The following is a 21,744-nucleotide window of genomic DNA, read 5'->3' on the forward strand; positions in this document are numbered from 1 at the left end:
AAATTGTATCCATGATGTGCAAATATTATTTGCCAGGAAGAATTTCGCAGGCGATGTCTTTCCTAAACATGAATTCACTGCCAGCATGTTTTTTTTAAAATAAGGTCAATTAATTTACCAGACACAATTTCTGCCTTGATTTCATTCTGGTCTTTCTACAAAAGCAATAATTCCATGCAAAAGAGAGAAATGGTCCTGCCAAAAGATTTTGCGAAAGCTGGATGCACTTATCCAATTATCCTGAAATGCTAAGCAAGATGCATTCCTTTGGATGCCTCCCTCGAGTGGGCAGGATTTGCTAGGCAATATTCCTCTGGATTGCTAATCGTGCCTACAACTTTTGCTGCAGCATGGGTGAATATGGATCTGTGAAATGATACACACCTTTATAGGAATCCTTACTTGAGCATCTAACAGAAGATTGGCATCTTTTCTTGAAAGTAACATTTTATGGGACCCAGACCTCTTTTCAAGTTATTTTGAAACGATATGTTGCACGAGTCAAAAAGAGGGTCTGTGAAAATATCTATAGACCCATCACATCCTAGACGTAAGTTGTTTCAACTTCTATCCTCAAAACGACGTTATAGAGCACTGCACACCAGAACAACTAGTCACAAGGACTGTTTTTCCCCCGCGTGCCATCACTCTGCTAAACAACTAATTCCCACAACACTGTCGAATGGTTTACTAAGACTTTTACTATTATTCTTCTCATCCTTCCTATTACCTAGCTCGTTTTCTACTTATGACTATAAACTTGTGGCTTGTATCTTTACAATTTATATTGTCTATTTAGTCTCCAGGTAGGATTTTGATTGCTTATTTAGTATCCTATGACTATCACTAAGTGTTGCATCTTATGATTCTTGACGAATGTATTTTTTATGTACACCGAGAGCTTATGCACCGAAGACAAATTCCTTGTGTGTCCAATCACACTTGGCCAATAAAGACTTCTTATTCTTATCCATTGCTTTTCATTCATTGCTAAACAAATAATTCCCTCAACACTGTCCAACTATTTACAAAATCTGCACTACTATTACTCTTAACCCCACTCCTTATCACCCATCCCCTCCCACTTGTAACTTTATGACTGTAACTTTGTCGCTTGTATACTCACGATTTATACTGACTGTTTCCCAGTAAGATTTGATTGCTTATTGTACCCTATGACTATTATTGAGTGCTGTACCTTATGATTCTCGACTCTTGACTAATGTATCTTTTATGTACACTGAGAGCATTTGCACCAAGACAAATTTCCCGTGTCCAATCACACTTGGCCAATAAAGAATTCTATTCTATTCTATTCTATTCTATTCTATTCTACTCTATTCTATTCTACTCTACTCTACTCTACTCTACTCTACTCTACTCTACTCTACTCTATTCTACAGGGTATGTATTTGTGTAGTTTTTCACTGTACTGTATATTAAGTTTCAATTCATCACCTCAAGTCCGAAGGCCATGCATTTACTTCTGTGACCATTTACACTGGCTGTAGGTAATGTAAGGCAGTCCGAAAAGCGAAGAGAGGATTGAAGAAAAGATGCTTGCACAGCCCTCCCAACCCTAACAACTTCCCCCACTCTTTTTGTCTCTCCGTTCAAGTGCACCTCTCAGGAGAACTTATAGGGGGTGCACTTCCGCAACCTTCAGCTTTTGGCGGCCGCCTGGCCAATTTCACCCATCAGTGAGGAATAGGTGAAGAAAGGAACAACTCACCATCTCGCCGCCGGTTCGAGGCGCGCAAGGCTCTGATCGACCCGCTCTGGCTGCTGGCGGCGGATCCCTGCTGCTGGGGACAAAAAGTGGCCCAGGCTACCACGTAAAGGAAGAACGGCGCCAGCATTTGCATCGCGGAGATGGTGGTGGTGGTGGTGGTGGTGGAAGTCTTTAAAAAAGACTTAAAAAAAAAAAGAATCAAGGCGACCGCCAATCTTCTTGCAAAGGGAGAGTTTGGTCCACAGTCCCTTTTCAAGGCAGCGAAGCCCCCGCTTTCTCCCTTTGCCCGTTCGCTCCGAAGTCGAGAAAAACTTTTGAAAGAAGAAGAAGAGGAAAAGGTGGAGGGGAGGGCGGGGCGGAGGGAGATTGTAGCCGGAACGGCTGCAGAGCTAAAGCGGTGGGAAGATCCCCTTGCCGACTTGGGACAAAAGCGGAGACTCGGAGAGCTTCCCCCCCCCGGCTCTACCTCTCGCGTCTCCCGGCCGCCAACCGGCCGCTCAAGCAAGAAAAAAAAAAAAGGAGGGGAGTTGCCCTCACACGCGCACTGCGGTGTGTTTATGTGTGGGGCGGGAGGTGGGGGGGGGGGGGGGGAGGGAAGAAGAGAAGGTTGGCGAGCGAGCCGAAGGCTACAACGCCCCCCTCGCCCTCTACCGTTGCCGAGCTGAGCTGCCCTGCCCTGCCCCTCTGGGACTGGCCGACCGGAGGGCTGTTTTCCAGGTCTCTCGCGAAGTTGGCTGGAGAGCGACCAGAATTGGGGTCTCTACAATTCCGGGGTGCTGGGTCGGCTTCAATGGGTCAGGAGCGCTTTGGCAGCCTTTTTTTTTTGGGGGGGGGTTCCTTCTCTATTTGCTTTGGGAAGGAAAACGCGCCGATGATGATGATGATGATGATGATTAGCATTATTAGCATTATTATTAGCATTATTATTTGACTCCGAAGGAGGCGTGGTGGTCCGGGATTGGTGCTGCGCGGAGTGGGTGAAGGGGGCCGAGAGAGAAGGAAAGAAAGGATCGCCTCTGGAGAGCAACCTTGCGCCCACCGATCGCCTCCTGCCGCAAGGCCAGCGAGAAACTTAGAGGGACCCAAGGAAGATGGAGCAGTTAAAATTAGTCTCCAAGGTCCTAGCGATGCCAGAATTGGAGGGAAAACAACAACAACTCAGACACCTGGTCCAACGCCCACATCCCAAACTGATGCTTGTCCTTGTTCATCACTCTCCATTGCTCCCCAAAGCAAAGTGGGATTTGGGGGAAGCATCTTCTGTTCTCCAAGGCTGGCACTTGGCTTTGATCCACTGGCCTTGAATTCTAGGGATAGCCCAGATTTGAGCTGCTTGGGACCTCCTGATTCTGTAAATAGGATCGGCTACCACAGAGGAGATAACCAGCCTACAGATTCAGGAGTGGACGAGAAATTTAAGCCCCCTTTCCCAGGTGGTTCCTAGGTTGCCATTTCCCCTTCCTGCCTGAAGCTTATGAGTTGGTGGCACTTAGAAGAACAAGTGACTAATACTTCCTTGCTTTCATCCCTCTGGACGCATAGTAGCAGCTTGATATCCTCAAAACATTTGGCCCCCATGGGCCTTAGCCACCAGGGACAATGGCAAAGGGATTTGTGGAGACTGGATATTGGAGGCTCATATCATTCTCTGAGGAGAACAAGTTTTGAAGAAGGAGGTGCCAGCACCTCTGCTCTCTTGTTTCCTCCTTGGAGGATTTGACTTGGAGATCTCTTCTGAGTTCTGGAGTATTGAGTAGATTACAGTCTAAAATAGATTAGAACCTAAAATTCAGAACCGATTAGAGCCTCAGTGGCGCAGTGGTTAGAGTGCAGTACTGTGGGCTGCTTCTGCTGACTGTCCTCTGCCTGCAATTCGGCAGTTCAAACCCACCAGGCTCAAGGTTGACTCAGCCTTCCATCCTTCTGAGGTGGGTAAAATGAGGACCCAGATTGTTGGGGGGCAATAGGCTGACTCTGTTAATTGCTTAGGGAGGGTTGTAAAGCAATGTAGACTTAAATAAGTCTAAGTGCTAGTGCTAAAAGCTGCTTCATTGAGGTTTACAAAATGGACACAGGTACACAAAGCAGACATTGCTTCTGTTGGTACAGTTATGCTGAGATTTAGGCCAGGCCCAATGATTGAACTTCTTAAACAGCAGTTTGCAGGAACTGGCTTGTGCCAACTCCCATATAGCATTTGCAGACAGTCCTCTTGGGTGTGGGCTTGGACTTGTGCCACCAATCTTGCCCTGTCTGGTGAGAGGACTGTCTGACAAGGCTGACCTGACCACAGGGCGAACTGAGGCAGCTGCCTCTTGTGCACGATGAGGGAGTGGCAACACCAAGGCCAGACTGTTTCCTGCTGGTGCGTTCATACACTTTTTACCTCAGAGGCCCAGAGATGCGAGGAGAAGAAGAGCATAGGAGACATCAGACATGGAAGAGAGCAGAGGAGGAAAACAGAAAGCAGCAAGGGTTGCAAAGTGAGCAGAGAGAAGGAAGAACCCAATGGTGCTTCTCTGCCATCCCTTGAATATGGAGTAGGGATGGGGAGCATTCAGATCTGAAGGAGACAAGGATCCTCTGCTCAAATCCTCTGCGCTCTACCTCAGAGGTCCCCAAACATGGCAACTTTAAGACTTTGTTGAAGTCCACAAGTTGCCAAGTTTGGAGGCCTCTGCTTTACCTGTTAGTGGTCACTCTGGATCTAACGCACCTTTGCTCACCTGAGATACAAACATTACACATAATAAGGGCTGTGAACACCATCTTGAGGGACTTCTTGCTTTCTCTGATTGCAACTAAGGGAGAATAGACAGTGATTCTTCAGGTTCTTCAGGACTTAATGGCTTCCCTCATACAGGTCCTGGTTATTTGTCTCCTCAGTTTAGTGTTCAGAGCCATTGTACGGAATACCAGTCGCCTAAGAGTACAGGAAGGAAATGCCCATTTGGGGCAGCCTTTAGAAAAAAAAGAAAGGAAGGAAGGAAGTTATTTTCTTCCTGAACAGGAAGGAGCTGCCTTGAGATACAATAACACAAATATGCGCAATGAGCCTTCTATGCCCAATAAGGAAATGAATGATGAGGAGACATGTAATGTTCCAGGTAATTTGGCAGCTTCTGCAGTGCCCATAACTCAAATAGATTTATATCTATATCATATTGTATACACATCCTTGAAGAAAATTGAAGACCACAGAAGAGAGTAGTAGAAATGCACAAAACAACAATTTTTATTTCTTAGCCCCAGATGATTCAAGATCTTGTAGGATATTTTTCAGCTGTATTGGCCACATGAAGTGAAAATGTTTTTGTTCTCTGAAGGGCAATGAAAATAAAACATTTTTATCCAACATTGTAGTGACAGGAAATCCCTCTGATAACTCATACTAACTCATAACTCAACCTGCCCCCCGAAACCAGAACGTTGCGTACTGGTTTTATCGCTAACTCTACCAGTCCAATGTTCCAGCCACACAGAGCTCCACAAGGACAAAGGATTAGAAAAATCTGGCAAGCGGTGAGAAAACAGCAACTCTCAGAAAGCATTCCTTTTCATAGAACAATAAGAGTTAAAAGGGACCTTGAAGATCTTCTAGTCCAACCCCTTGCTTGAGCGAGAGACCCTCTATCATTTCAGACAGAGGGTTGTTGAGCCTCTTTTTGAAAGCCTTCAGTGATGGAGCACTCACAACTTCTGAAGCAAGGTGTTCCATTGGTTAGTTTCTCTCACTGTTAGGAAATTTGTCCTTATTTCTAGGTTGCTTCTTTCCTTGGTTAGTTTCCAACCATTGTTTCTTGTTTGCCTTTTGGTGCTTTGGAAAATACATATATGAAAGAATTACTTGATCTCAGCATTAAAGAGAGATGTTCTGAAAAGACTCACTGCCACTGTAAAAAAAAAAAAAAATGCTTGCTTCTAAAACCAGCCCTTTGTGACACTAAAATTCAGCTGTATATACTGAAGCAATGGAGACATCCTTAAGTTCTGAGGTGAAGCTGACCTTGATGATGAACTCGTGGGCATCTAATAAAAGCCACTGGCCAAGAAACAGGCATACTTGAATTGGAAAAACAATTCAAAATGAAATCATGCAGTTCCTGGCAATAACGGTCAAACAGATTATGATGATAGATCTGAGCTCAGCAAAATATCCCTCTGTTATTTTGAATTGCAAACCTGACCACAGCTGTATAGAAGAAAGAATGTTAATGGTTTATTTTTCAATTGCAAAAGAATGTGTTCACCTTCCCTGCAACAGTGACTGTCAAAAAATGTTTTTTAAAGGATGTCATGGGACTGATGATATTTCAAGGAACTGGTATGACAAATATGCTCCTTAAAAACTTGAGTTCTTAATAGAGTTTAGAATTGCACGTGATGGTTACGATGATATTGCCAATAAAAAAGAGGAGAAAGAACAGGGGAATGCAGATCCAAGTCGAAGAGTTAAAACCTTGAGAATTAAACTCTCAACCTTTTGTCCTATACTGTTCTCAGGAAGAAGTTATTTGTTTTAAGTCAGGGAAACCAATCAATAGCTCTCCTGGAAGAAACCACAAGAATATCTGGAAGAAACACCAGGAAAACCTAATCACAACCAACACCATAAAGCAAACACTTGGAAGGAGAGATGCCGAAAGAAGCAAGGGATTCTAGGGAGAAGGAAGTGAGGGAAGGCATAATAAATTTTAAGGATACAATAATTCTGTAAAGCAGTCAAGAAATAAAGGATAAATAAAAGCGGAGATGTATCAATACAGGCAGTAGAATTCTCAGTATTTGGGTAAAGAAGGAAAGGAAAGTGCATGGAGAATAAAGATCAAGAAATTCAGAAATCAAAGACTAATTATGGAAACAAAAGTAGAATTAATACTAAGGAGGAAGAAATAATGTGAAGAATAGTAATGTGGAAATGGAACCTAGCAAGATAAATTGGGATGAGAATGAAAATAGATAAAATACAATAGGTTTAGAAAAAAAGAATACATAGAAATTCAAGCTAAGATATATACAGAAAAAGAGAGTTGGTTCCTAAAAGTACAAACAGGTAAGACCTAAAAATGTAAAAAGCAAGCTTTAAAAGGCACTTTTAAAGGTTCAGTCTTCAGCTAAATCAAAGGACTGGAAATGAAGAAAAGGAAGAGCTCATGATGGCTTCCACAATTCTCCTCCTCCAGGAATGTTGCTTGATAGACCCAAACTCCTTGCTACATGTGAAGAAGACCTGCATCATGGATATCACTAACGACAATAGCACTAGCACTTAGTGCTTTATAGTGCTTTTATAGTGCTTTACAGCCCTCTCTAAGTGGTTTACAGAGTCAGCATATTGCCCCCAACAATCTTAGTCCTCGTTTTACCCACCTTAGAAGGATGGAAGGCTGAGTCAACCTTGAGCCTGGTGAGGTTTGAACTGCCAAACTGCAGTCAGCAAAAGTAGCCTGCAGGCTCATGTTAGCACATTATGAAATGTGCAATATTAATAGTGAATTATGTTACCAACTGAAGCCCTCTTCAAGATAAATTTCATTAGGATCAATGTTTTGGCCCAAGTAAGAAGACATGAGGACTTAATTTGAGCAATCTATCACAGGCACCAAAATGTAGTGAGCCATGGCTATCATCTGAAGATATCAGGTCTGGATCACAAATGTCTGGCATTAGAAAAAGCTTTTCTCTTGCTTACCACCAAATAACTGCTACCAACCTCGACAAAGGAGACCCAGAAAGAGAGATGGTAATGGTTTCTCCTTGCATTGCCCAGTGTTGCCTTGGGAAGTAAGAGTCATTACTTCTAACAGCAATAGATTTGGCCCTACAAAGTTGAATGGAGCTTCCTTCCTTTCTTCTCTCATTTCAAATAGCTGAGTAAGGTAGCCAGAGGGAGACTGTTTCTCAAGTAGGCAAGCAAACCAAATTGGACAGTCACAACTCCCTGTTTCATACATTATCCCATTCCAGTTATAGTGGTAGGCCCATCCCCATTTCTGAAGACAAAAGTGGCAGCAGGAAGATTTCTACCCAATAGTAATCGGTTCTACAGTGAGATAAACATGTCAGCACCATCCTAACTTGGAATGACCATTAAATTATTGGCCGTAAGCCAAGGGCTATCTGATAAAATGGACACAATATACTGATGGAACAATGAGAAAATATAGTTGAAAGTATGTTATGTCAGGCGTAAACAAGCAGGCCCACACGTCAAGAACTGAGTTAGCTAATTTATTGCTCAACCCTACACACAGAAATACTCTCAGGTTGATGGTTTGCCCCTGGGGAGGACTAGATAAGGTTCAATGCAGTGGTGGGTTTTCAAATTTTTTCCTACCAGTTCTATGAAAGTGCATGCTTAGCAGGGATCAAAGACCGTCCTCTGTATCAGTGCTGATGAGTTGTTGTTTAGCTCAGCTGAGGCGCAGCAACCTACTCTGCTGCATGAATCAGCTGAGCTAAAAAACAAGGGAATATAGGAGAGGTAATGGCAGGAGCGGGTGGGCGGGGCCAGCCAGAGGTGGTATTTGCCAGTTCTCCGAACTACTCAGAATTTCTGCTATTGGTATGCCAGAACCGGTCCAAACCAGCTGAATATCACCCCTGGATCAATGGCATTCAAAGAGATTTGGACTTTGCCCTCTTGTGCCAGGTGGGACTCAAGACTAATTTCCCACTTGACTCTTCCCCCTGGCTTTGCCATTTTCTCTCCAATTGTAATTATAATGTTAGAATTTAGAAAATTTCTAAAATTAGGTATCATTGATATATGACTCCCGAAAATATATGCATGTGTGTTTGTGTGGGCATGCATATGAGAAAAGTGGACAATATAAAGGGTCATTTTATCTTGCCTGGTGGACTTGTAAAAAAGCCAGAAACATTTGGGTTCAGGTAGATTAAAAAGATACAAAAAGATAGTAAATATCAATGTTCAACTAAAACCAAAACTTTTCTTGCTGGGTTTAATGGAAAGTCAATTGGAAAAGAGCCATGGAAGGTTATTTTTATACATGATTACTGCTGTGAGACTATTATATGTGCATAAATAGAATGATTCTGAAATACCCACAACGGAGGAATGGTTGATGAAGATGATAGAACTAGCAGAAAAGGTAAAATTAATTTGTAAGCGACTGGAAAACCATTATGGACTTTTTACTGAAAAAAGAGAAAAATGAACTTGAGATGTGTGGGTCTGAAGATTAGAAAGGATAGCTTATGGAAAGAAGGAAATTATGAATGAACCTTAGAGAGGAGGGGTGTAAAATGAATGCATTTATAACCACTATCAAAAAGGTTTAGACTTTCCCTTTCTCTTTTTCTGCCCCCCTCCCCTCTCCTCCTCTTCCCTCTCCTTCCCTGCCTTCAATTTCAGTTTTCTTACTCATTATTTTTCTTTATTTTCTTTGTGGCTTTTCAATATGTGTACTTTAATTTCTTTAAAAATCTTCAATAAAATATGTGTGTGTGTGTGTGTGTGTGTGTGTGTGTGTGTGTGTGTGTATGTATGTATGTATGTATATATATATATATATATATATATATATATATATATATATCCATATATCCATATATGTATATATGTATATGTATATGTTTTCTTAATTTTTTGCGGGTACTTACATGTATGGTATTCAGCTTTGTTCGGGTATTTTCCCACGTCATTGTAGTTGTGCTTTTAAAGTTGTAGCGAAGATGATGGCAGCCTGATGATGGCAGATGAGATTCTGCCAAAACATCGCTACAACTTTAAAAGCACAACTACAATGACGTGGGAAAATACCCGAACAAAGCTGAATGCCATACATGTAAGTACCCACGAAAACTTAAGAAAACATATATATGTATATCTATATGTATATGTATATGTATATGTATATGTTTGGTTATTCGGGTTTTCTCCCGCGTAAAATTGGAAGTATCCTGGCGACGTTTTGACGAAATCTCATTTTGTCGAAACATCACCGGATACTTCCAATTTTACGCTGGAGAAAACCCGAATAACCAAAGATCCACATACAAATACCCGCGAAAACCTCAGAAAACCTCTCTCTCTATATATATGCTTTCTATTCATAGTCAATAATGGTTCCAAGTTTATGGGATGAAAGCACAGCCTTCAAGGACAAGGAATGCCAGATATCAAAGGAACAAAGGCATAAAGTGAACTCCAAAGGCGATGGCTGTTGGAAGAAAGCCAGTCACATAAAAACATCAGTCCCAAATACCAGAAGCAACTGGCACACTTCCCAAATCAATTAAAGAAGATTACTGCAACATAAACAATATAGCCATTTCCTGCAGCAGAAAATGGAGCTAACAAAACTAAGGAGGAAATTAAGAGACATGTTAACTAATGAAAAGAGGAAAAGGAGCCTATAGGAATTTGAGCTGCAAAATTAAGCAATTTTCTTTTCTCCCATCTCTGGAGGTGAATGAAAATCTTAGGTCAACATTATCTGACCATTAAGAATCTCAAATATCGAATTGGATCTGAGATACATTAAAGATATTTTGATTCACAAACTAAACAGTTTTGAAATACAATAATAGCTCCATAATGTTATCTACTGAAAGATAGAAAATATGGGGATGTGCTCCTTTATTGACTAGATACTGTGCTAGAAAAAAAAGTCTATAGAAATTCTCAGTCATCCAGGTCATGTTTGGTCCATGGCTGTCCCATAGATATTTAGTTATGCATTTTGGGATGGGGTCTACAACAACTCTCTGCTGCCAATTCCCTATGACCAACTCACCACCATCCAACGCACCATGACCAACTCACCAAGGGATGACTTTCTGTGGGACAAGAGTTACACTAATATCAAAGAAATAGTGCAATAAAATCATTAAAGAAAGGATGACAAAAGAGGGACAAAATGAAAGGTGAATGACAAAAAATAGAATGTTTTTAAATTATTTTAAATAATTAAATTAAATTGTTGAATTGTCATGCAGTGAGTTGTCCTGCAGCAAGTTGACCATGTTGAGTTGGCTGTGGTGAATTGTCCCATTCTATTGAGAAGAACGCCCTTTGAATAGAGGAGTATGAAGGGATTTCCAGGAAAAAAATTGAAGACAACAGGATTGAGGTGACCCTGAGGGCACAGAGCCTCAACAATTCTTAGAAAGAGGGCTAATGACTACTTGGCCGCAAGGAATATGCAGTAAATCCTTGCATTTTGAAGCATTCAGTCAGAACTGAAGAAGCTTCTTGGATGAGAAGCAAAATGTCTTTTAGCAAAACCAGAAAGTTCAGTTGAAAGAAAACACCTTTGGGTCATGCTAGAACTGGGGTGTCAAACTCACTGTCAGGGCTCCAATACATCTACCCTCATTCAAATCAAAAGTCTCTAGCCGCATCTCAGAGAGAAGAAAATTGATTTATTAGAAGTGGCCATGCTGGCGTTAGCTGGGTGCAGCCGATACTACGTTACATCATACATTTTCCCCTTGACCCTGGTCTTCCCCCCATCCCCTGGATGTGACTTCTCCAATGGGACACATCCATCTTCTAGAGACATCCATCATGCTCTCCAATAACCTTCTTATACTCCAACAACTTTGGGCTGCCAGGGTGATTATCTAGGCATTTCAAGAATGCCTTGTTTCCCCCACTCCCTTTTTCTGGCAGCTAAAAAGACCAAAGGAATATCTTTTCAGTTGACACTCATGTTGTCATGGTGGCATCACATGACCTATCAGGACTTTTTCCCCCTTTGCTAAACTGAGTGGGGGGCAAGACCAGCACACGACACATCCAGCCCATGGGCCGCGAGTTTGACACCCCTGTTCTAGAAGAAAGGTGAACTGAGAAAGAGACAAGGTTTTTCAGAAGGAACTGAAATGGAGTAAATTGGATCATTCCAGGAAACGTGAATTTCTTAGAGGGAAGTACAGCTTTGGACCTAACATCTGCTTTGAAGAGGTTTCTCTGCATTTCGATTCAGTGTTAGAATGACTCTCTTCAATTTACCATTTTGAAATGTTTTAGTAAAGGATGTTACATTATACTTCTATTAATGCCATATTTGTAATTATTTTCAAGCTTGAATTAATCTTAAATTCTACTTCTTTTGTCTATTCTTTTTCTGCCTTTTATTACTTCAAAAGGAAAGTGAAATATATATTCAATATATCTGCACCACCACTTGATATAGTTCTCACCTTATGGATAACATCCATTGTAGAGTCTGTGTTCTCTGAGCTTGGCTGTTTTCTTGCAGATATTTCATTACTCAACTATTCCATAACTGGGTAATGAAACTATAAAAAAAAAACCAAGCTCAAAAGAGCAAATATTCCCTTATGTTGGTATCTATTATAGAGTTTTCCCCATGGCAACCACAGACAACTCTGCAAAATTCAGCATGATCAAAACGCTGGTTTTCAGTGTTTTGATTCATGCTTTTTCCTTCTTTCTTCACTAAAGTAACTGGCAACATTTTAAGTGTATATAATGATTAATACTATTTACTTCAATTTACACACAACTCACTCCCCTCCCCTCACTACAAAGATGTCCTTACCAACTCAGGACATAACCCTTGTGGCCCTCAGAGTCATTGACATATTCCCAGCCACAAAATGGTTTTGTATGTAATAGGTTTATTGTGGTGAATGTAGGTTACAACATCATAAGTAAAGGTAAAGGTTCTCCTCGCACATACATGCTAGTTGTTTCCAGCTCTAGGGGGCGGTGCTCATCTCGGTTACAAAGCCAAACAGCCAGCGCTGTCCGAAGACATCTCCATAGTCATATAGCCGGCATGACTAAATGCCGAAGGCGCATGGAACACTGTTACCTTCCCACCAAAGTGGTCCCTATTTTTCTACTTGTATCTTTACATGCTTTTGAACTGCTAGGTTGGCAGAAGCTGGGACAAGTCATGGGAGCTCACTCCATTGCACAGCGCTAGGGATTCGAACCACCGAACTACGGACCTTTCTGATTGACAAGCTCAGCATCTTAGCCACTGAGCCACCATGTCCCTTACAACACCATAGCATGGCATAAAAAGAAAACTTCTAAACATAAAGAAAGGCAACATGCTTAAAACTTATAACATAAATTAAGCTGAACCAAATGCTATTTTTTTCTGAGTTTAAGAGAGTAGAGCAAATTGTAGTCACCTGAATGCTAACAGATGGAATCACATCTACAAGGTAATTCAATTGTTCTGCATTTGACTCCTTAAGTTTGTCTATCATCAATGTTTTCCTCCTAATCTCATTATAGATAAGGCAGTAGAAGACATAGTGAGTAATGGTGTCTACTTGACCAGCACCACAGGGGCAAAGGTGCTGTTCCATTTGGCATTTATTACATCTTTCTTCAAAGAATGCTAAAGGCCTAGTTTCTAAGCAATAAATGTGAATGCCTTCCTCTGTGGAGCTCTGTTATTATTAGTCAGATACTGGGAGAAAGCTTCTATGTTTCTTATAATGATAAATCAGAAGGAATACTTTGATAGCTGCACCATAATGGCATCTTTAGTTATATTCCATTCAGGGAGCTTATCTCCAATATTTTTTTTCTGTTCCAAAACTAAAAGTCTGTGGAGATTCTCAGTCATCCAGATCATGGTTGGAGTGGTGGGATTCAAAACATTTTACTACTGATTGGGGGTGGCTTAGTGGGCGTGGCGTGGCTTGGTGGGCATGGCTTGGTGGATGTGGCAGGGGAAGGATATTGTAAAATCTCCATTCCTGCCTCACTCCTGGGGGAAGGTTACTGCAAAATCCCATTCCCTCCCCACCCCACTAACCTGCTTTCCAGCTCCATTCTCCTGTGCAGGGCAACAAAAGAAGACTCGCCGATCAGCTGGGACTCAGGAGGCAGTGAATAAATCTGGGTGGGGCCAGTCAGAGGTAGCATTTGCTGGTTCTCTGAACTACTCAAAATTTCTGATACCGGTTCTCCAGAACTGGTCAGAACATGCTGAATACCACCTCTGCATGGTTGCACCAAAAGTGCTTTTTCAGGAGGCAATTGGGCTTTCCTGTTTTTTTCTTTGGAAAAAACTTCACTTCTCACTTCTCATTCAAGAAGCTTCTTCAGCTCTGACAGGATAGTGGGGAGTGGAAGGATTTATATTCCTTGCAGACAGCTGGTTATTTGCATCTTTTTTTAGAGGGTCGTTGAGGCCACTTGGAGGTTTACCTGTGTCCTCAGGGTCACCTGAGTAGTGCTCCTGATTCCTGTAGTTTGCCATTTTTTCCTCTGGAAATTCATTCCTACTCCCACGCTATTCAAAGGGTGTTCATCCCAAATTGTATAGCTAAAAGTCTGTAGAGATTCTCAGTCATCCAGATCATGGTTGCCCCAAAGATGCTTTTTTCAGGAGGCAACTGGACTTTCTTGGGTTTTTTTTTTCTTTTGAAGATCTTTTGCTTCTCACCCTTCTTGGTTCCAAAGCTAAGTTATCCAATGGAGGAGTGGGGTGCAAGAACTGTGCAAGAAGCACAGTTGTAGGACATGGAACAGAAGTTTAGTCAGTTGATCCCACCATATAATTCAGTTTACAAAACTTAACCAGGTAGACTTCTTGAAGATTTTCTAATTTTTTTTAAAGATGCCTTAATAAAGCAAGGTAGATCCTAACAAAGATTGAGAGTACCCTTTTCTCCATCTTTAGACAGGTAGCAAGTATGCCCAGAAGAAAATGTAAGTATTTTAGCACTTTGTCACATTTTGTAGCAATGAGTAACTTGAATTACATAACTTTAGTCTATGTTTGCAGATACAAACAACGAAGATGATGGCAATCAATCAGACAAGAAGGTGTAAGAGCCATGGTGGTGAAGTGATGAGAATGCAGTATTGCAGGCTAACTCTGCTCACTGCTGGCAGTTCAGTTCTCACCAGCTCAAGGTTGACTCAGCCTTCCATCCTTCGGAGATCAGTAAAATGAAGACCCAGATTGTTGGGGTAAATATGCTGACTCTGTAAACCACTTAAAGAGGGCTGTAAAGCACTATGAAATGGTATATAAGACAAAGTGCTATTGGTATTGTGATGCATTATTTTTCTTTTGACAGGGCAGAAAACAAATGTGATGCATTTTGATGTTGTACATGCATAAGTTTGTTTAACAATAGTAATAGCAGGAAGCTTTAGTTTCACAACATTTTATTTATAACTTAGTGAACTCAGAAAGAGTTTATGATTCTAATGAAAATACTGGCTGAAAATGGGAATGCCATAGCCAATTTCCTGTGGCCAACTCATCATGGCCAATTCATCATTGCCAACTCGCCACAGCCAACTTGCTGTGGGACAATTTAACAATTCTATTTATTTAAAATAAGTAAACATTATTTTAATTTCTGCCATTCACAATTCATTCTATCCCCCTTTTTGCATCTTTTCTTTAATGATTCTATTCCACCATGTTAAATATTTGAAAAGCAACAGTATTATGGATTGACATTGAGGGCTGGCTCATAATCATGAAATATAATTAACAGGAGATTAAAGAAAGAGTTCAGGTTATGAAACATTCATTTCTGAAAGGCAGCATAGAATCAGTGGATTTTTTTAAAAAAATCTTTATAATAACATTAACTATTCATAACCATAAGCAAGAACCAAACTATCTTTCCCAAAATGGGCACCTTGAACTGGAATAATTTTTTTGTTGATCTCATTTTCCTCTTGTATATTGCATCATTTCCTTTCACAAGTCTGCAGATGTAAGAAGGGATATTTGGAAAATACCTTGTCCTTTGTCTTGAAAGACGTGTCTCCTAAGCAGAGTCCAACACATGGGAACATCTGTCTCGGTCTTGCTTCTGCCATACATTACGGAGAAGAAAATGTTGGGACTGAGAATATAGATTAAAACTAACCAAATGTTCAGCATGCAATTTCCATTCGGACAGACATGTGAAATGAGTCATTTCCTGTCAGGAATATTCAGGAATATTCTAAGGAGAAATGTATTTCATTTTTCTTTTGATAAGAAATTTCTGTGGTAATACTGCAGTTTTGTCAGAAGTGGAATATAATTAAGGCTTCTGTGAGAGAGAAGTTGCATTTACTTGGATGTACTTCCCCACTATTAGTTTCCAATGAATTTGATATATACAGGCTAGATCTTGGTATATAACTTCTCTCCTTTACTTTTATCCAAAATTGCTACCTGGTTTCTTTCTCCCTGCCTTTTTCATCAAGATTTGATTGGTATTTCATTCAATTTATTGAAAGAGTCACTCAGCTACCAAGATGCTTCTTTCTGTTTACTCCCATTGATAAATTGTAAAAAAAAAAACATTCCACCACCAATTGCTTATGAAATCTATATATTAGACCTCTGCTCCAAAACATTTTGGGATGATGATATGCTACAGTGGATGTTTATTATAATAAAGCAAGGTGAAAAGTTAAATAATCCTTGCAATTGAAATATAACATGAAGCTTAAAACATTAAAATTAAATTGAAAAAAGTAATTTAAAATACAGGTGCAGTTCATATTTTAATCTCATGTCTACAGTGTACAGTAATTGTCCCAGCTATACTTATGCTGGGGAGAAATAGAAAAACAAGAGGCTTTTTAAAATAGAAAAGACTGTCTCAATAGTAGCTTCTTTGGCTCTGACCAGATGGTGGGGAATGGAAGGATTTATATTCCTTGCAGACAGCTGGTCATTTGCATCCTTTCTGGAGGGCTATTGAGGATGCTTGGAGATTTATCGATGTCCTCACTGTCACCTGAGTAGTGAAAAATGTACTAAATTGTAGGACTAGGTTAACAGAATCTTGCAAGTCCAAACATACAAATATTCTGCTGCCACTTTTAATTGTTTGACCAATTAGAGTGGATCCTTCCTAAATTTCTTTCTCTGACAATTAAACCAATGAGGGCTCCTCCCTCTCTTGTCTGGCTCTTTCCTAAACAGTATAGATTCCCTTTGTCCCCTAAGAGCATTTCATTATATTGGTAAGATCCAGAACTGTATATCAATTTTCAATATCCAGGATCCCACAATCCACAAATGCTCCATTGTTGCTAGTACGTGAAAATAATTACCCTAAAAGATGTATAGTCTTTCCACTGGATATGTTGAATAGACATTAAACATCCCTTCTCTCTGAAATTTTTAATAGACGAGTGAAGGTTCATTCTCTGAGCTTGTGGGCTGGTTACCAGGCTAGGTAAAACATAAACTCTTCAATGGAGTTTATTTTTAATAGACATTCCTATAAGGATCAGGAATTTTATGATCCAGGTGGCCTCTTCTATGATTCTGTCAACAATTTGTTGGTCTTCATCTATCCCACTATGGAATCAAATAACAGCTCATCACATCTACAACTAGAGAAATTGTGACAAGAGAAATAAAACTGGATGCTCTCAACTTAATTATAATACCTGCCTACAAATTTATGGATAATTTTGTCTGGGATTTCCAATCTAATTTCCCATACAAAGCTCTGGCAAGTCCTAGATTTCACACCAATATTCTGGATTGGTTCAGCTAAATTGGTGAAATGCCCAGAAGACATGGAATTGTGCTGTGGGCTCAGTCACAGAATCTCTGACAAATTTTGCTGAGGCACTGTCTCAGTTCGCTTGAAAAACTATTGCATCATGTCTGTATTTTTAACACACCCTTCATCAACAGGAAACCAGAAGGATTTTTTTTAAAAAAGAAGTTTAATTGCAGTTAAAATTTATTATACATTCATTTCTTTATATAAAAATAAAGGAGAAAAGGCTCATGAGAAGCTTTGAAGAAAGAATTTCATGTAGAAAATGATTAGAAAAATGCATTCAGCATAGGAAACAATAAACTGATACAAGATTGGTATTGCATCTTTCTTTATACATTTTAAAATGATTGGCATATCCTGGTGATGTTAGACTCAAAAGGATATTTTTGCATAGTTTGCCACAAAAGCTAAGAAACAAAAACCAAAGCAATGCAGTTCTTCCAATCACTCATTTAAAATGCATCTTAAAAACCTTAATGGTTCAGAATCACAGATTCTGAGTTTATTACTGTATATTACAGTATTTATTTATTACTAGTACTGAGATTGTTTATTTGTAAAATTCATTATTTTTACAAATAAATCAAGGCAGTGAACATATCCAACTCACTTTCCTCTTTCTATTTTTCTCACAATAACCTTGTAAGGTGAGCTTGGCTGAGTCACTGGCCCCAAAACACCCAGTTGGCTTTCATGGCTAAGGGTTATAGAGAAGAGTTGCATTTTGGTCACTGGATAAGACAAACCAGACTGGTCAATTTCCTTTAGTCTCATTGCCATGCTCTGAGTTCATTTCATATATACATCTATTTCCTCTAGATGGTTGAAGGACCTGCTGTTGCAAATGTGGAAATATGCAATGGCCCACTAATGAAAAGGAGTAATATTTGCATCGCATGAACAAAAACTTATTTCCATTACTGTGACTATGGTCCAAGAAATGGAACTTTATATTCAGTTTACTAAGCACTATGAAGTTACTTATACTTTGAAATGGGGAGAAATCATCTAGCTCATTCATTAAACCTCGGTTTAATTTTGAAAGTGGCATGTATTCTTAAATATGCAGAACACTGCAAGCCTAAGAGAAACTGCCACCCACTCAGAATACAGTTTTTCAGAATGTTATCTCTCCCAAATGGAAATTGTTAAAGCTGACCGTTCAAGCTTCTTCTTTTAATTAACAGTATAGAAACTGAGGCAAAGAGGCTATAATAAAACCATTTTATTTCTAATATTTCTAATCGCACTGGGACAGCTTAGCTGGTGGCTTGCCAATTTTAGCATTAAAAAAGTCAGCGCAATCAACGCTCAGTAATGGAAGACTGATTAAGTCCTTGTCCCCATGTTTATCTGCACAATGAAGTTACTCCAAAACTACAAATCCTGCCAAGTCATCCCAAATTATGTTTAATATTTGATAGCTGAAGGTGGCCACCATGGAACTATATTTTTAATAGTCACTTTTTTCCTAATTGAGGACTCCAAAGCAGAGATTGCTTTAAAAAAATACCATAACTTTATTAATTTTTAAAAATAAAACCAAACGATTAAAAACTAACAAAGGCAAATGGTCAAAGAGAGGAATAGATAGAAAAGAGAGAAGGAGAAAGGGACAAGAAATAGAAGTGCAAAATTAAATAGCCTCTAGTTCAAATCGACTGTTCCTTAAGACAAGCAATCTTTGAAGGAAACTGTATACTTGAGAAGGTAATAGGCTACTTTGCAACTTACAGTGTCTATCTTAAGGTAGGGTTTGTTGTGGTTCGCCAGCAGCCTGTGCAGATGGCAGCAGAATTGGACCAACAGGGACCAATTTGGGGGTCTGGGGAGGACTCGGATGAGGGTCCTGCATCCGACATAGTGATGGGGCAAGGTTCATCTGGGAGTTACATGCTGACTCCAGAGCCTCCAGAATCTGGCAGCAGCAAGGCCAAGGAACAAAGGGGAGCCTGTTCCCAGTGCACGTGTGCACAGAACTGCCAGAAAGTAAAAGCAGCTTAGACAAAAGGAGCAACTTGGGAGTAAGGCTTGGAGGTGATTGCCCCTCCTATAAGGTATAAAGGAAGTGCAAAGGTAGGAAAACCTTTGCAGGAAGCAACGTCGTTCACTCTGATCGGTTGGGACTCTGAAAGCTCCATGGTGAATTTGTTCTGTGTTTGGTTTTAAAAGACTAATTTGGGACTTTAGTCATTGGCAGCACTTCAAGTCAGATAAGGTGCATTCTTATCAGCATTCTTCCGAAGAACTTTGACAGATGTTCCTGGGACTATTTATAACTGGTTGAAACTCATTCTGGGTTGTGAATGATAATAATTCACAGCCATTGAACTAAATTAAAAGGGGTTTGGATTTTATATGTGTTTGTTGGTGTCTTTAGGAAGCCTAGGTCAGAACAGGGTTGGTGATCAAGAAGATTTAAGCACTTGAACGTGGGTCACTACTGCTGACCTCCTAGATCAGGGGTCTCCAACCTCTGGTCCGTGAAGCAGCACCGGTCTGTGGCATCCCAGAAAACAAACTGCGCAAACAAGCAAAGCCCCACCCATGGAATGCAGGCAGTACATGAAACCACGCCCCTCCAGCCTGACGAAGAACCTCTCTCCATGGAGCTAGTCCCTGGTGCCCAAAAATTGGGTGGGGGGGCACTGTCCTAGGTTACCAAATAATTCTCCACTTCAACTTCAACTCAATTCTGTTCCTATAAAATGTTTGATGACCCCATAGCCTGGCCTGTATTTTGGCAATTTATTTACCCAATTCATTTGCTGCCAATTTGATTTCTGCTCTAAGTCTCTGGATGACTTGACTACATTATTCCCTGTGAATTTCTAACTGTCTAGCACAGCTGGGATAAATGCTTACTTGCATTCTGTCCTTTGAATTAGGAGTTGATATTTCTATTTTCTGCAATATCTCTGACACAGAATTGTTGAAGTTTAGATTAATTATAATGATTTAGCTTTGTGATTTAGGGACCCAGTTTGGTTCAGTGGTTAAAGCACCAGGCAAATGTGAGTTCTAGCCCCAGTTTAGGCCTGGAGATATAGGGGATACAAATAAAATTTAAAAAGTAATACATTTTCCATGTGGCTGGTGTATAGCTCCTACTTATTACTGCAACATTTAGTTTCTTTACCCTGTTGGTGGTGGTGGAGGCTGAATTTAAAAGGGAAGATGCAGGAATTCCTTTTGTGGAAAGCTGTCTGAAATCTCAGGTTGGTTCTGAAGTTACATGTAAAAGCTAGGAAAAAGTCAAAATTCACTTAACAACTGTCTCACCTGGCTCCATTGTGGTTGTAACTGGAGGACTACCTGTTGAAATTGACATTTCCTGTTGAATGATAGTGTTTGGAAATAACAGGGCAAATACTTTATCAAGTTTCTCCTGTTCATGGCAATATATTGCCTATTAAAATTGATGGGATTGTCAAAATTAGGCATTTATGCTCACATTGAAAAATCAAAAGAAAAAAAAGTGTTTGGTTTCACTATAAGGTTGGACAAAGACCTTCAAGCAGAAAATATCATGTGAAGATTTTGCAAGCATCTGAGTTAACTGTGAATTTCAACCATCTGTTTTTGTAGTTTCTACAATGAAATATGCTAAGCCTATTTCACTTATTGTCCAACCATACACATAGAGGAACAGCAAATAGCATCAAGTAACGTCTGGCTTTCCAAATAAACCAGTTAGAAATTCAGCAAGTGAGGCAACAGAGGAGAAAGGGGGTGGGGGATGGGGGGAGGCTCTCCATGTTAAACAGTCTGGTGAGGTTCTTTTGCTGAAATCAGAGACAATTTAGTAAAATGAAAGCTTTTGTAATAATATGTAGAATTCAGGAAAGGGTTTCCCCAAATGTTCTAATAGGTTTCCACAATGTCAGTCTTACTATAATCAATCCCAGGTTGGACTGTGCACCTTCTCTAGGGTTAAAAGAAAAATTGCCTGCTCAGGTAAGTTCTGAATATGACCAAAATCAAAATTGAATAAATGCACATGAAATAGTTATACAGAAGCTGAAGTTAATTAAATTGAAATGAAATGTAAATGCAGGGTTTTGTGTTGCCCTACCCATCTTTTGAAGTACAGCCAAGCCAAGCCTGCCCATGCTCTAATAAAGGTTGCATGTTTCTGATCTTGCCCAATGATTGATGAGCTTTCACAGACAGTTCTTGAGTCAATGCCTCTTACAGCCAGTTCAGGCAGGTATTATTAGCATTCAGTCGAGTGCGCTTACCACAAGACAGTTGATATGTAACATTGGCAAAACTGAAATAACAGATAACAGATAATCAGAGTTGGAAGTGACCTTATATGTCATCTAGTCCAACCCCCCGCCTAAGCAGGAGACCCTATACCATTTCTGACAAATGGCAGTCCAATTTCTTCTTGAAAGTCTCAAGTGATGGTGCTCCTACAACTTCCAAGAGCAAGCTGTTCCATTGGTTGATTGTTCTGTCAGAAAGTTTCTCCTTATTTCCAGGTTAAATCTCTCCTTGTTCAG

The 21,744-nt window shown here is 40.1% G+C and overlaps 1 protein-coding gene across 2 annotated transcripts in view; it reads right to left on the reverse strand.

Annotated features, from left to right (window-relative positions):
* The window catches only part of PDGFD (platelet derived growth factor D), a 184,659-nt gene extending 182,246 nt beyond the window's left edge, over positions 1 to 2,413 (reverse strand). The window contains exon 1 of one of the 2 annotated variants that reach the window (XM_026706948.2): positions 1,733 to 2,413. In XM_026706948.2, the coding sequence (XP_026562733.1) occupies positions 1,733 to 1,865 (133 nt within the window). In that variant the 5' untranslated portion in view covers positions 1,866 to 2,413. The remainder of the gene's footprint in view (positions 1 to 1,732) is intronic. The other variant, XM_026706947.2, reaches the window with a different exon arrangement.
* Positions 2,414 to 21,744: the final 19,331 nt, after the last annotated feature.

This window comes from Pseudonaja textilis, chromosome 7 (genome assembly GCF_049901715.1).
Source record: "Pseudonaja textilis isolate UNSWEBS1 chromosome 7, rPseTex1.2, whole genome shotgun sequence".
NCBI lineage: Eukaryota > Metazoa > Chordata > Lepidosauria > Squamata > Elapidae > Pseudonaja > Pseudonaja textilis.